At 36.9% G+C, this 16,330-nt stretch overlaps 2 protein-coding genes across 2 annotated transcripts in view; one reads left to right on the forward strand and one right to left on the reverse strand.

Annotated features, from left to right (window-relative positions):
• The first annotated feature begins 944 nt into the window (after positions 1-944).
• Positions 945-5,175, forward strand: LOC129272529 (uncharacterized). Its single transcript, XM_064108062.1, has 5 exons — positions 945-1,060; positions 1,465-1,653; positions 2,237-2,659; positions 3,729-4,100; positions 4,958-5,175. The coding sequence occupies exons 1-5, from the start codon at positions 1,054-1,056 to the stop codon at positions 4,978-4,980; spliced, it is 1,014 nt and encodes a 337-aa protein (XP_063964132.1). The 5' UTR covers positions 945-1,053; the 3' UTR covers positions 4,981-5,175.
• A 6,677-nt stretch (positions 5,176-11,852) lies between these two features.
• Positions 11,853-16,330, reverse strand: part of LOC129272531 (small ribosomal subunit protein mS39-like) — a 57,740-nt gene continuing 53,262 nt past the window's right edge. The window contains exons 23-24 of the mRNA XM_064107446.1: positions 15,402-15,496; positions 11,853-14,579 (exon numbers count right to left, since the gene is read on the reverse strand). Coding sequence (XP_063963516.1) covers positions 14,537-14,579; positions 15,402-15,496 — 138 coding nt within the window. The 3' untranslated portion in view covers positions 11,853-14,536. The remainder of the gene's footprint in view (positions 14,580-15,401; positions 15,497-16,330) is intronic.

Raw genomic sequence — 16,330 nt, forward strand, 5'->3', positions numbered from 1 at the left:
TAACACGTCGACGGTCATGAATCCCAACTCCCTGGATTAATATAATCTTTTACAAACGTGAATAGTATCACGATGGTCAGGATTGGTATTAGTTTTCAAGATTTTTTTTCTATTAAATCTCCGTTACATTGCTTAGATATCATGAGTGTAAGAAGGCCTAGTTAGGACAAACATATTTTTGAGCATTGAATAGTAAATAAAATTGGATGGTACAAAAATACCGTAAAGACTCTAAAAATCTTGGTAGCCATGGTAATGAAATATGGGATTCACTTAATTTAGGTTCCATCAACCTAAAATCACTCGCTTTATAACACTTTTTATAAGCACTTATAAGAGAAAAGATTGAAATATCTTGTTTACTTCGAACATGAAAACGATTAAAATAGGGAAAACAATTTTGTAATAGTTCGATGTTATTGACTATCATTCTTAACATTCCTTTTACCTTCATTGTCATAATAGTGATTTTCATCGGATCGTTATGTTTATAAATTAGAATTTCAACGGCGTCTCGGTCAAGATACTGTATTACATAATCCTTTTGCGGAAACAGTAAAATAAGATTTCTCTACATTAAAAAGAATGCAAATGTTATTAAAGATCCCAAATATATAAACTTAAAAAGAAAACAAGGACATTTTCTGGTAAGGGCATCTTTATTGAAGATAAAAATAAAGAATAGAACATAACATTTTAATAAACGGAACATGTTTCGAGGTGTCGCACCTCATCATCAGCCTGAAAATGAGGTGCGATTTCAGGCTGATGATGAGGTGCGACACCTCGAAACATGTTCCGTTTATTAAAATGTTATGTTCTATTCTTTATTTTTGTCTTCAATTTAGTATCGTGTCGTTCTTTTGGAAGGGTATCTTTGTAATGTAATGTTTGTTTAAACTTTCAGATAGTTTACCTGCATGTAAAGTGTATGGTATCTTTCATATTGTGGGCTCCTCTGAGATACCTCGTTGTGATCTTCATACCTCATGTAGTAAACATAGTGACTGCCCAATACCAGGCTTTGAATGTGGATGTAACCCCCAGTGTGGTATGGTGTGTAAGTATAAACATATTGTACAACCTTCGGTAAATATAGTTTTATATATATATATATATTTATTTATATATATTGTTAAATTTGTTATATCTATTCCTTTATAATTGATTTTTTATGTTTAAAGTTTTAAACTACTATTACTACTAGCTACTACTACGATTAATACTACCACTACTAATTCTATCATCATTATTATCATAATTATTTTTATTTTGTTATTTTTATTATCATCATCAGGGGTGGATCCAGGATTTTCCAAAAAGGGGGGGGGGGCACATATTTTCCGATGAAAATTCGATGACAAGCAAAAAAAAAAACCCACCATCATCGTCATCATTTTATCATTATCAATTACTATAATAATTATCATCAATTGTTCCTTTTTTCTTGCCTGTTGATGTTAGGTTCATGCCCACCAGCTCGCGGTGATGAACCATCAGTAAGGGTCGGAGGGTTAGTCAGTATGACTAGGTGTTCCGATAAGAGAGCCTGCTCGCGTGATTCAGATTGTAGAGAGTTATCAACCAAAGGGGTCACATACGAGTGTGTGTGCTCAGAGAGATGCGGTCAGGTGTGTCATGGTACCCCAACAGGTAAGTAAATAGCATTCCATATCCAGGGGCCCGTATCACAAAGCCTAGCAATGATCGTAGAACATTTCTCTACGATTGATTCCATTGACTACAATGTACAATCAATCGTAAAAATCAAGCTTACGATTAATCGCTAACCTTTGTGTTACGGGACCCAGGTGATTTCGTCACACTAAGTACACCGTACATTATGAATAATACTAAACTCATAAAACATGTACCAAAAAAGCCGTCTTTCACACTAAGTAAATCGCACATTATGAATAATACTAAACTCATAAAACATGTACCAAAAAAGCCGTCTTTTTCTCCAAATGAGGATTTTCTATAAATGTCAACTCAACTTTGCGCCACTTGATAACAATCTGTTCTCTTGTCGCCTAGACATCACCTTCATGAAATCTTTAACTGTGGTTGTCACGCCAATGTTTCTGTTTTGGGGTGTGTGTGTGAGGGTGTGGGTATGAGTGCGAGGTTGTGTGCGTGCGTGTTTGGGATGGGATATTGATTTATTTCTGCACTACAAAATGATGATTATTATAAAAAAAAAATTCTATCAATTTTTTTTTCTAAACGTCTTTAGTTCCTTATACCCGGCCAGGGAGGTGCCCTCGACCAACATTCATTTACGACTTTGTATTTTGTCGACTGAGAATGGACTGTGTGCACGACGCACACTGCCTGGACAATGAAAACATGAAATGCTGTCAGTCGACATGCGGCAAGAAATGCATGCTCGCCGTCTCCGATATAGATTCGACGTCGGCAACACCATCTACGATGATGACGACGACGATGACATCTTCGACGATGAATGGTTCGATGGATTCTACAGCACGGAGTGATAACGAGTCAAGGATGGACTTTGAAAACAAGACGGAAATGTCGACTGAAGTCACATCTGATTTCATGACGACCTTGGAGCCAGTAATGAATGACGATGGTGACGATGATGATGGTGACGGTCGTAACACCGGGAATTCAAATAAGCAAAGATCATCAAGAGGTAGGTTTTTGTTTTGATTATCCATCGATCAAATCTTACACCTCAAAACTCTAAAGTAAAACCTATAATTTTGTAAGTATGGATGCCGCCCGACATGTCAGAGGAGCCGATTTGTAAGCCTATGCGTGATTCAGGAGATAATGGTTATGCCCATGCTAAACAATATCCTTGGCCTCTTTCTTGGCGGAGCAACAACACAGAGTTTTCGCTCAATGACGCACAACTGATTCAAGAAAATTTATCGTCAAATGCCCTTCATGACAGTGAACAACAAAAATGTTTGTCAAAAATGTATGAATCAAAACGGAATTTTCGTCCTGGACTCCAGACCATTGACATCTTTGCGATTGTTTGTCTGCTCCGAAACTTAAGACGAAACAGCCGTTTCCGGTCCACCAAGCGATTGGGAACCGAAACCTATAACATGAATATCTTTTGACGAAATGTGGTTTTGAATCAAATACATTTAAATTATAATTGCTCTCTAATCATGATGTTAAATTTCAATGCAGTTAAGATATTCCAAAATAATGATTACCGTCCTGAAAAATTATGTTCCACCGTTCGTTTAACCTTTGTATCTGTATTGATTCTCATTATGTTTTATGTTGTGATTTAAATAAGTGGCTAAATGCGCCAAAAGTCTCTCGTTTATCGATTATTACATACCAACAATTTCTCTACCTTCATCAAAATCTGGTAATTCCCAAACTTTCGCAAACTTAGGGAGATCCTTTGCTCACACATGCCACACTTTGGGGGAATAGCCTTCCCGAAGATATCAAAGCTTGCATCTCTGATGAATCTTTTAAAGATCTACTCAAAATATTTCTCTTTTCTGTTTTAATGACTGTAAAGTAAATGGCCTTGAGCACTCTGCAAAGTGTATTTATAGCTCTTTTTAAGTAACAATATTTTATTAAGGGAATACAGTATGTAGATTCATTATAATATTTCACAAATCTGTTGGAGTGTACCCGGAAGACATCCACAAATCCTCTTAAAAGATTAGATTGCGTGGTTCTATTCAGAGTTCTTTTCATTTTTGATGTGATTGGTGTTTCATCAGAGGCGGGACGATGCAGGACAGGGCTCCGCCTGAGGAACAAACCAGGGGGAGGTCATCGGAGATGCAACTCCAATCATCCCTGCTACGACAACGGATATCACCCACTATGTGGGAGCGATGGGCTCTCATATGCCAACGAGTGTTACCTACGCCGAGAGCAAGATCGACTGGACGTCCAGATAGCTCTACGCCATCGGGGCTACTGTTTTGTAGAGGGAGGGCGTAGTGTTGCCGCAGAAAGTGATAGCAGCAAAAGAAATTCGAAGAGGCAAACATGCAAATCGTGTGGTATCAACAGCCCTTCTTATGGCAGCGATGGGATTCTTGAGCGGCCTGATGAGGTTGGCAACGCCCTTAAAGGTTATCTAACAGGTACGAATTTGGAGGTGATATCCCTTTTTTTTAACATCGCTTTTAGGGGGGGTGATCATTTATGTTTACTGATTGATGATCTCCCGAAAAATGTCCATTGTAGTAAAAAAAAATTGAAAAGATTATATGTGAACAATATTTTTTGTTCAGTCTCGTCACTCTTTCTAAAAATGAAAATTTTTCGTCACTCCAGTTGTGATAAGAAATCGGCGCCATGAGATTTTTAGGGTATTTTTTTTTGTTGCCCTCTACTTTTAATGAATTTCCGTTATGTTCTTTGGGATGTATTGGCGTCATATATCTATGACTCTCTGTTTGTAATATCATATCACTATACTTTGCATTATTTTCACTTAAAGATCACTTGCCAGTTCACTTGGAGTAGAGAATATTTGACCTGATTTGTCAGGAATTTGAAATACTTTGGTAAAAAAAAAATATGTTATTTGAAGATGATGTATAGTCATCATGTTGCTGTGTGTATTAAAAGAGAATCGAAGTTATTAATAAACAATTAGCGAAACACCAAAGCGGCCAAAACGATGAAAACGATGTGGCGCCTGATAAAATTCACCGATACACGGGGCGCATTTATAAAGGACACCTTAGAGCACAAATAAATCTATTGATTCACCGGAGTTTGGCAAAAAAAAGAAGAAAATTATTGACATCAACATAAAAGAAGCTGAGGTACTAGTAATAAATCAAATGTAGCTAAGACTCCTAATCTTCCTGACGTTTTAACTCATTTCATCATCATCAAATTTTGAATGATATAGTGCATATTGACCGAAGAGTTTCAGAGTGACAATCTTTATCTCTTTCATCTCTTTCATTTCTTCCCTTTTTTCCTCTAGAACGCCGATTTTCAGATGGATAGAATTCTGATGATTCAAGGACGGAGAGAGAGATTCAAACCAAGAATGCCTTCAATCACATTTACATATTCTTTCATTAAAGATTATATTTATTGATATATACATCTATTTTGCCTCTACGTGATATATCACCTTGACAATACTCGGAACCATTTATTCAATGAAAAAATATTGTATTGCAGCTTTTACAGGCAACTTTCGCAGTGTCGGAAGGGGGGGGGGTAAGGGATCGAGGCTTTGAGTGTTATACTTAAGATTTGGGACAAATTCGTTTGAGAGTATATACCGTATGAATGAGATTTTGATTGCATCATTTATATACTCGTTTCTCTTTAATTAAAGAAGAAAAAAAAATCCTTCCCCGATTGTAGGGACTAAGTTTCATGGTGAATTATTGGGGATAGATACAAGTACCCCAGACCCCCCTCCAAAAATTTGGGTATACCATTCCATCCCTCTCCCACACTAACTCCCATAATTTATATTAGACTAGCAGGATAAGTGTAAAAAAAGGTTAAGGATGAGTGTGTGACATCATCATCAGTTTCCCATTTTGCGTACTGTCCTCATTGTTTGCATAACTATTTTGTAAAATTCAAAAATTTTGCTGCAACTTTCTTATTTTACATTTAAAAAAAAATATAATTATTAAAATAAACTTCTTGATGGTAGGATTTGGATCCTGTCAATCTCAGCTGCATAACATAATTCCCAAGGTCAACAGTTTTAACTACGCGATTTTAATGTAAACAAAATTATGGAATTAAATTTAAATGCAAAAAAAACATTAACATTCGACTTAACATAAAGACATTCGACCCCGGATTAAGTTTTAACCAAGTGTCCTGCATCGAACTTTGACCTCAACTTTGTGACCAGAACAATGTGGCACGCTTGATTTACCATTTGGAACACTAGAAAATATACATGTGCATAATCTTTATAGAATATTAAAACAAATTAGAAATGTACACTTTCGAATTTCGTGAATTTTCTTCATCATAAAAGCAACTCTATCAACCTCATACGACTCTTGTCCTTGATTTGGTAAATATAATAATATATATATTAGATATTGTAATATCTAATAATCATCTCAATTTTTAGTAGATTGGTTTCATCAATATTGATGCCATAACACTACATACATTTCTATCTAAATTCATTAACCTGAAATGATCTTCGACCTTTACCAATTCCTGTATCATGATCTGAAATTCTATTCAAATTATTAAATGATATTAACTTAACTAAGTTTCATAGAAAGTGAATCTATATATTACCTCCAAAATATCTGAACAACAATCTTTATTTTATATTTTAGGTACCGACAGTGAACTGAACTGACTTCTGACCTTTACTTGTAACATGAAATTAATGTAAAATGATCTGTGATACTTTATTAATATTTTCTACAAAATTCATCAAAATTACCTAACGCTTTCATAGTTGTGACATTTCAAACTTCAAAGTTTGTTGACTAGACTTTGTTATTAAAGGACAAGTCCACCCCGACAAAAATTGATTTGAATAAAAAGAGAAAAATCCAACAAACATAACATTGAAAATTTCATCAAAATCGGATGTAAAATGAGAAAGTTATGACATTTTAAAGTTTTGCTTAATTTTTCAAAACAATTATATGCAAATCCTGGTCGGTATGCAAATGAGGAGAATGACGTAACCACTCACTATTTCTTTTGTATTTTGTTATATGAAATATTCAAATTTTCTCCTCATTGTCGAGTAAAAAAGTGATTAATTCCTCCCTATCGATGTGGAATTAGCGTTGTTTAATACTATATGGTTCAGTCAAGTCGTTCCCTATGGTCAAATCTCAGGCGCGTAGCCAGGGGGGGGGGCGGTGGGGGCGGTCGCCCCCCCCCCCAAAACGTCCCCAAAAAGAAAAAAAAAGAAGGGGAAAAAGAGGGGAGAAAAGGAAAAGGGAAGGGAGGAAAGGGAAGAAAGGTAGCTTTGTGTTTTTTTATTTATTTTATTTTTTTTTCTCAAAAGAGAAACTCGTTCTCTCTTGCTCTAAATTTATATATGAATTTTGCTTCCGCGCGGCGCGCGGTTAAATGATAATATTGAAGTTCTCCATTGTTTACCCCACCCTTTCTCTAACCCTGTTTTTCCACCTCAGCTATATGTGTTTCTTGCCAGTTAAAGTTCAAATGTATACATTAGGGCATATAATTAGAGTAAGGTTAGGCCGAAATATATGAAGTTATCTTTTTTTTTAATTGATTGCGCAACTTCTGGACGGGTCGGCCCTGGGCGGGTAAAATCTTAATATCAATTTCTGCCGTCACCTCCATAAAGTCAACTTCTCCTGCTTTTCAGCTCATTACTAAACAACCATAATTTGGGGGCAAACAGGTTCCTAATTAAAAAAGAGGAAGGTATAAAATTCGTGTCGTATTAGATAAAAAAGTACAATATTTATTATCAAATTCTATTAAACTTCATGTCATTTCCCTGCACATTCATCTCCTGTCCTGTTTTGCGCACTCAGTTTGAAATTTTGAATGACACTTAGGGTTCTTTATAATTCAAAATGAAGCGCTTCAGGATAAGTCAAAGAAATTAGGCATCCTTTTTTATATAATTTCAATGAATCACAGAAGTTTCAACTTTTTGCGTACTATTTTCCTTGTAATGAAGTTCAATAATCTTAGAAAATCAATCGAATTAGACCCGATGGGGTATTAGAGATATCTGCATTTGATGAAATGTCCGCCCTTTGAAACTTCAGAGTTTCATTGCCCTGCGCGGGGAGGAATATCTTCCTCCCGGCATATACACTTCTTCTCCTCTGTTTTGCGAGTTATGCACTGTCACTAAATTGTTTGTAATCAAATCTGATCTTTCCAAGGGAAGTATTCAATATATCTTTGAAAATACCCTTTTATCGGGACCCTTTTCATGGCAGAAAACAAATTGAAAAAACGCTTTAGCTTCCGCGCTTCGCGCGGGGTTATTATTTTTTAATTTCCTCCATTTTATTCCCTTTTTATGCGTTCGCTCACAATCACTTTTGAAAACAAGGTTCATGAAAAAAAGGTTCAAAATCACAATATTGTCAACTGAATTGGAGGTGATATAGGTACTAGTGACAAGAGAGACGGCTCCTTTTCATTTTGATTTATGAAACACCAAAAGCTTCGCGCTTCGCAAGGGAGGGGGAAACTCCCCCTCCCTGCACCCACCCCCTAGGGAGCGCGCTTCGCGCGCTCTGTAACTGTTGGCACGCTTCGCGTGCGATTACCGCCCCCTCCAAAATGAAATCCTGGCTACGCGGTTGTCAAATCTGTAAAAAAATGAAATATTGTATAATTCAAACAATAAAAAACAAAATAGTGAGTGATGGACATCATCCACTGACTAATTTGCATGTCACTGAGTTGTTCACATCACTGTTTTGTGAAAAATAAGCGAAACTTTAAAATGCCATAACTTTCTTATTTTACATCCGATTTTGATAAAATTTTCAGTGTTGTGCTAGTTTAAATTTCTCTATTTATTCAAATCAACATTTTGCTGGGGTGAACTTTGACCTTTAACGATGTGATGCGTCGTCACCTTCAGAGAAAGCGATACATTTCGCGTCTGCCCTGCAGACGAGACAAAATTAAGGGTGGTATCAATATCTCCCTTAAAAAGAAAAAAATGAAGTAATTTAAGTGTAAAATTAGAAAAGAATAATTGGGAGATGGGCATATGAAGATGGATCGACTGAACGATTTCTTGTGTCCTGGGATGGGGCTCGTTTTATATGCAAATGCTCGTGAATGATCATATAATGGATATCGTGTTCATGTTAATTCGATCCAATTCAATTAGATTCAAGGCGTTTCTGTACTGAAAGACCGCCCTTTAAAAAAAAATTGATTTCAATAAATATATAAAGCAGGCCAAACATATGTTATTTTCCCAAAACCGGATGTAAAATGAAAAAAAAAAACAAGACTCGCTTAGTTTCATTTGTATTACGCGCAACATGGGTGGTATGAAAATAGGGGAACTGGTGTCACACATTCACTATTTCTGTTGTATTGTAGTACATTTTATGACATGACAGATATTTATTCTTTTTCTCATGATTCAAAACATGGTTTGACTGCACTAAGAATATGCATGATAAAACATTATGGTAATTTATTTTGATTAAATTAAGTGCTTATTTATGATGAAATCTGCGAAAATTGAAATATACATGTATGTATTTGAAATAGAAGTAGAAGGTGATGATGTGTGGAAGAAGGTGATGATGTGAGAAAGAAGGTGATGTGAGGAAGAAGGTGATGATGCGTGGAAGAAGGTGATGATGTGAGGAAGGTGATGATGTGAGGAAGGTGATGATGTGTGGAAGAAGGTGATGTGTGGTAGGTGATGTGTGGAAGAAGGTGATGATGTGTGGGAGAAGGTGATGTGTGGAAGAAGGTGATGTGTGGTAGAAGGTGATGTGTGGTAGAAGGTGATATGTGGAGGAAGGTGATGACGTGTGGAGGAAGCTGATGATGTGTGGAAGAAGGTGATGTGTGGTAGAAGGTAATGACGTGTGGAAGAAGGTGAGGAAGAGGATGTGTGGAGGAAGGTGATGTGTGGAAGAAGGTAATGATGTGTGGAAGAAGGTGGTGTGTGGTAGAAGGTGATGTGTAAAGTGATGATGTGTGGAAGGTGATGTGTGGTAGAAGGTGATGTGTGTAAGGTGATGTGTGGAAGAAGGTGATGTGTGGGAGAAGGTGATGTGTGGAGGAAGGTGATGATGTGTGGTAGAAGGTGATGATATGTGGAGGAAGATGATGTGTGGTAGAAGGTAATGACGTGTGGAAGAAGGTGAGGAAGAGGGTGATGACGTGTGGAGGAAAGTGATGTGTGGAAGGTGATGATGTGTGGACGAAGGTAATGATGTGTGAAAGAAGGTAATGTGTGGAAGAAGGTGATGTGTGGAAGGTGATGTGTGGAAGGTGGTGTGTGGAAGAAGGTGATGATGTGTGGGAGGTGATGATGTGTGGAAGGTGATGTGTGGAGGAAGGTGATGATGTGTGGGAGAAGGTGATGTGTGGAAGAAGGTGATGTGTGGTAGAAGGTGATGTGTGGTAGAAGGTGATGATATGTGAAGGAAGGTGATGATGTGTGGAAGAAGGTGATGTGTGGTAGAAGGTAATGACGTGTGGAAGAAGGTGAGAAAGATGATGTGTGGAGGAAAGTGATGTGTGGAAGAAGGTGATGATGTGTGGAAGAAGGTAATGATGTGTGGAAGAAGGTGATGTGTGGAAGGTGATGTGTGGTAGGTGATGTGTGTAAGGTGATGTGTGGAAGAAGGTGATGTGTGGGAGGTGATGTGTGGGAGAAGATGATGTGTGGAAGAAGGTGATGTGTGGAGGAAGGTGATGATATGTGGAGGAAGGTGATGAGTGGTAGAAGGTAATGACGTGTGGAAGAAGGTGAGGAACAGGGTGATGACGTGTGGAGGAAAGTGATGTGTGGAAGGTGATGATGTGTGGAAGAAGGTAATGATGTGTGGAAGAAGGTGATGTGTGGTAGAAGGTGATGTGTGGAAGATGATGTGTGGAAGATGATGCGTGGAAGGTGATGTGTGGAAGGTGATGTGTGGAAGAAGGTGATGATTTATGGAAGAAGGTAATGTGTGGAAGAAGGTGATGTGTGGAAGGTGATGTGTGGTAGAAGGTGATGTGTGGAAGAAGGTGATGATGTGTGGTAGAAGGAAATGACGTGTGGAAAAAGGTGAGAAAGAGGGTGATGACGTGTGGAGGAAAGTGATGATGTGTGGAAGAAGGTGATGTGTGGAAGAAGGTAATGATGTGTGGAAAAAGGTGATGTGTGGTAGGTGATGTGTGGAAGAAGGTGATGTGTGGAAGAAGGTGATGTGTGGTAGAAGGTGATGTGTGTAAGGTGATGTGTGGAAGAAGGTGATGATGTGTGGGAGGTGATGTGTGGAGGAAGGTGATGATGTGTGGTAGGTGATGATATGTGGAGAAAGGTGATGACGTGTGGAGGAAGGTGATGTGTGGAAGAAGGTGATGATGTGTGGTAGAAGGTAATGACGTGTGGAAGAAGGTGAGGAAGAGGGTGATGATGTGTGGAGGAAAGTGATGTGTGGAAGAAGGTGATGTGTGGAAGAAGGTAATGATGTGTGGAAAAAGGTGATGTGTGGTAGAAGGTGATGTGTGTAAGGTGATGTCTGTAAGATAATGTGTGGAAGAAGGTGATGTGCGGAAGGTGATGATGTGTGGAAGAAGGTAATGATGTGTGGAAGAAGGTGGTGATGTGTGGAAGAAGGTAATGATGTGTGGAAGAAGGTGATGTGTGGTAGAAGGTGATGTGTGGTAGGTGATGTGTGTAAGGTGATGTGTGGAAGAAGGTGATGATCTGTGGGAGAAGGTGATGATGTGTGGAAGGTGATGATGTTTGGAGGAAGGTGATGATGTGTGGTAGAAGGAGATGATATGTGGAGGAAGGTGATGACGTGTGGAGGAAGGAGATGATGTGTGAAAGAAGGTGATGATGTGTGGTAGAAGGTAATGATGTGTGGAAGAAGGTGAGGAAGATGGTGATGATGTGTGGAGGAAAGTGGTGTGTGGAAGAAGCTGATGATGTGTGGAAGAAGCTGATGATGTGTGGAAGGTGACGATGCGTGAAAGAAGGTGATGTGTGGAAGAAGGTAATGATGTGTGTAAGAAGGTGATGAATGGAAGATGAGGAAGTGTGTAAAAAGGGGGGTTAAAGTAGATGTATTTAGAATGATTCCATCAGTCGCACAAAAAAACTGAAGTACACACAAATGGAAGACAATCAAATTGAATGGAATACAATCATCAAAAGAAAGAAACAGGAAGGTTTGACCAGCTCTAGTTTAGTAAAATTTATTCATTTTTCATTTCTCAATACAAGTGAAATAATGCATACATGACAACACACATTGCATAATAAATATCCAAATTTATCAATTGATTTAAGAAATAAGAATACAGCCCCTTCTGATTGTTAATCCTATAACAATTGTCAATGTGTAAAATGAGACGAGACAATTGTCAGATATTGAAGTATGAACAAATTTTTTCTTTGGTGTGACTCAATGTGTAGAAAGGCTTTAGGGGTATGTAGCACTGTACACCATTGGGTGATTTCAAGTGCAGAGTTGGTGCTGGTGTTGAAAGCACAATTTAGATACCCTTCCCAAGGAATGTGAGTATACAAATCACATTATTTGGAGCTCAACACCCCTGCTGGATATAATAGAGTGTTCCACAGTGGTTACCACAGTGTGTTCATAGTGCATTTACAGTGTGGAACACAATTTGAAATCTTATTCACACTTAAAATACTCAAATGCTCAGACATTGTAAACCTCATATTCACATAATCCACTATGTAAACATATTGTGAACACACTGTAGCAGAGTCCACAATGTGGAATCATCTTCACATTGTTAAATTTGAGTATTTTAACAGAGTGAATCGCATCTTTACATAATCTACTATGTGAACACATTGTGAACACTAACACTGAAGCGGTGTCCAGTGTGGAATTATCTTCACATTGTTAAATTTGAGTATTTTAACACAGTGAATCGCATCTTTACATAATCTACTATGTGAACACATTGTGAACACTAACACTGTAGCAGTGTCCAGTGTGAAATCATCTTCACATTGTTAAATTTTAGTATTTTAAGTGAATCACATCTTTACATAATCTACATGCACTGTGAACACTCACACTGAAGCGGTGTCCACAGTGTGGAATCATCTTCACATTGTTAAATTTGAGTATTTTAACAGAGTGAATCGCATCTTTACATAATCTACTATGTGAACACATTGTGAACACTAACACTGTAGCAGTGTCCACAGTGTGGAATCATCTTCACATTGTTAAATTTGAGCATTTTAAGTGAATCACATCTTTACATAATCTACTATGTGCATGCACTGTGAACACTCACACTGAAGCGGTGTCCACAGTGTGGAATTATCTTCACATTGTTAAATTTGAGTATTTTAACAGTGTGAATCACATCTTTACATAATCCACACTGTGATCACTCACACTGTAGCAGTGTCCACAGCATGGTATAATCTTCACATTGTTAAATTTGAGCATTTTAACAAAGTGAATCACATCTTTACATAATCTAATATGTGAACGTACTGTGATCACTCACACTGTAGCGGTGTCCACAGTGTGGAATCATATTCACACTGTTAAATTAAAGCATTTTAACACAGTGAACCACATCTTCACATAATCCACGATATGAATGCACCGTGATCTATCAAGAACAAAACCTTCACCTGGAGTCTCCACGACTTCAGAAAATAATAAAACACAAGTAAAAATCTTTTCCCCCCAAATCTCGCAAAGAGGGTTTACCAGAATAAGTCTTGGTCAAGTCATCACAGAGAGGCAATACCTAACATGAATTATATATTACAAAGATCGTATGATGAAGAAATTATTGGACAGTTTATTTGATCTGCCCGAGTTGATCGGCTTTAAAGTTGGTCGGTACAATGACAAAACAATCCCCCGATGCTTTAAAACGCCATTCCACCAAGCTACAGTACAGTGCATACAGACAGGCTTCAAACTTGTCTCAAGAATTATGAACAAGTATACGGTAGACCTTAATATGCTATAGTCTTGGCGACACTGATTCTAGCTTTTACGTTATTACAGGTGACATACCACTGACCTAAACCTTCAGAGTATTCTATTTGTTTGTTGAAAAATTGCAATTTTCAAAATCATCTTGTTCTTCTTTCTCTCTGCCTCTTTTTATAATACTTTTTCTTGATACCAATTCCTTTGCCTTCAAAAACATCTGAACAAAATTCTTCAAAAAACCTGTGACTCTAATGTTTTAAAAAACAATTCTTAATACATGGGCATTTCATACCTCTTCCTAGACAGTAAAGTGTTATATCAAACCTCCAGGCAGCCAAGTTCTGCATGATATTCTCCTTTATACATGTATCTGGCTAGTAACCATGAATATGCAGAATGTTTGACTATTTTGCAATCAAATTGTTTCAAAAACGTTTTTGTTGTTGGAAACATCAGAAGCTAAATTTACTTTGATGGATATTTTTCTTTTGAAGGCATGCATTCCATGAAATTTTACCTTTCACATTTGTGCCATTGGTATGGTATGGTATTCTTTCCCTCCTAATACTCCATAACAAACAGGGGAATAGCAACCATTAAAAGGCAAGTAGATAACTTATTCCAAAACAGGGGCCCATCTTACAATGAGTTGTGATTGATCCCATCAATCGTAACTATGGAAAGCCAGCAAAGTCAACATATAAAATACATGTTTGTGGAAAAAAAATTCTAGATTTGTATGTATATTCATAAATTCATTGATTTCTTGACAATTCGGTGTGTTCTCCTTTGTTTAAAAAGGACATTTTGCAAATTTCCTGTGGAAAAAATTATGACACTGATGGATTTCCATAGATTCACGATTGATTGGATCAATCGTAACTCTTTGTAAGACGGGGCCCTGGTATGTCAAAACCTGGGCTTCATAACATATCCTCCTCAATCATTATATCCTCCAATAGTTTCCTAGAATAAAAAAAAGAAGAGGAAAACGTATTTGAAAATGTGAAGGGTAAAGTATCCCAGTTACATCAAATTTAAATGTGAGAACCACTAATATGACAGGTAGGACTGCAGATGAAAGAGAAAAGCATAACAATTTGGCTTGAAAGTATGCTGATTATGGATATAGATATATAGTTGTGATCAATTAATGAAAAATAACTAGAAAAATAACTGAGATTTACATTGAACTCCATGTATGTTATAAAATTTTCACTTCTTTTGATAAAAACTCCTTTGATAAAAATTACACAAAGCTTTCAAAAATAGTTTGGGAGTAAAATTAACAACTGAATTTTCCACTAAATAAAGAATAAATTTATATGAGGAAAGTATCCAAAGTCTTTTTCATAAAGTAACTTTGTGAAATAAGAACATTCATAAAATTAAATATAGGGATAAAAAAATAATAACATATTATAAAGAAATAATCATGTACAGCGCATAATTATTACATCATAAGTCTGAACTGTGTGTGAACCAAAGATTCATATTGACTGTTTTACGGCAGTCTCATTTTTGTCAAAAGAAGGCATTTGGTTTTGCAACCAATATAAAAATAAAAATAAAACCTTTCTACTGCTATTTTTTCACCTTTTTCAAAGGTATTGAAGATACAATGTACATGTAATACAGGACTTCCTATTCATGAAATCAAATGAATACATAGCTCATTTATCATCTCCATAAATGATTCATAGTTAGAGAAATGAGAAAAAAAACAGGGAGAATAAGAAGATTTATTTCCATCTTGACATAGAAGTTTCAGAGGTTGAGGAAGGTTACCTTTGTTGATTGTTAAGCTTGAGATTTGTTCTGATGCTGTCAGCTAACCCAACAGATCCTGGTAATCCGCTTCCTACAGCCAGCCTTACGCAACCCTGCAAGGATCATATCAATAATTTACCTTTCATCAATATGTATTAACAAATATTATTCAGTTTTCATTCAAAATAAAACATATATACGTATGTGTGCATGTGTGGGTGTTGTATATACATATGACAAATAAATGGGAATAAGCTTTAATCAAGGTTCAACAGAGCTATCCTACATCTTTTAAAAGGATATCTGTGTGAAGCCTTGTTAAAAGCTACGCCTATCATTGTTTTCTATTCCCATTTATTTCACATGTTAAAATAAAAAGCTATTATACATGTGATTTCTTACGTCTTACAAATATTTTGCAGGGGCGGATCCAGCCTCCGCCAATAGGGGGGGCCCGAAAAAATTTTCACCCATATTTTCCCCGATCAGCCTCTCAAAGTTGATTTATGTTTGTTTCTTTGAAGGGATTGTCCCAGTGGTGTAATCAGCCAAAAATTTTGAGGGGGCTCGATAAGGCGTATCGCGTAAAATGAATAAGAAGTTACGAGCGAGCGAAGCGAGCGAGCAAAATTTTTGACATTTTTTTTTTACAAAAAGCCAAGTTCGTGATAGATTTTAACATAATATTTGGAAAATTATATTATATTTCACCCTTATCCCTCTCCTTTTCTCTTTTTTTTTTCTTGATCGTGAATTTAAATAGTGTGAGGGCGAAGTGCGAGTTTGACAATTTTGAAGTTTCATGTATTTTGTCCTGAAAATTGATCATTCTGGGCAATGTTTGTGAACCTGAACAAGATGCGTATGTAACAAGATAATTACTGCGAGCGCACAGCGCAAGCAGAAATTTTTATAATGTGTTCTGGCCTTGTCGAAAAGGGACCTGT

The sequence above is a fragment of the Lytechinus pictus genome, chromosome 12 (genome assembly GCF_037042905.1).
Source record: "Lytechinus pictus isolate F3 Inbred chromosome 12, Lp3.0, whole genome shotgun sequence".
Taxonomy (NCBI): Eukaryota; Metazoa; Echinodermata; class Echinoidea; order Temnopleuroida; family Toxopneustidae; genus Lytechinus; species Lytechinus pictus.

Excerpts from the sequence above, each read along its gene's own strand:
- LOC129272529 (XM_064108062.1), top strand. Across the intron at positions 1,654-2,236 it reads GTGTCATGGTACCCCAACAG|TTCCTTATACCCGGCCAGGG; the intron begins GTAAGTAAATAG and ends AAACGTCTTTAG. Across the intron at positions 4,101-4,957 it reads CCTTAAAGGTTATCTAACAG|AACGCCGATTTTCAGATGGA; the intron begins GTACGAATTTGG and ends TTTTTCCTCTAG.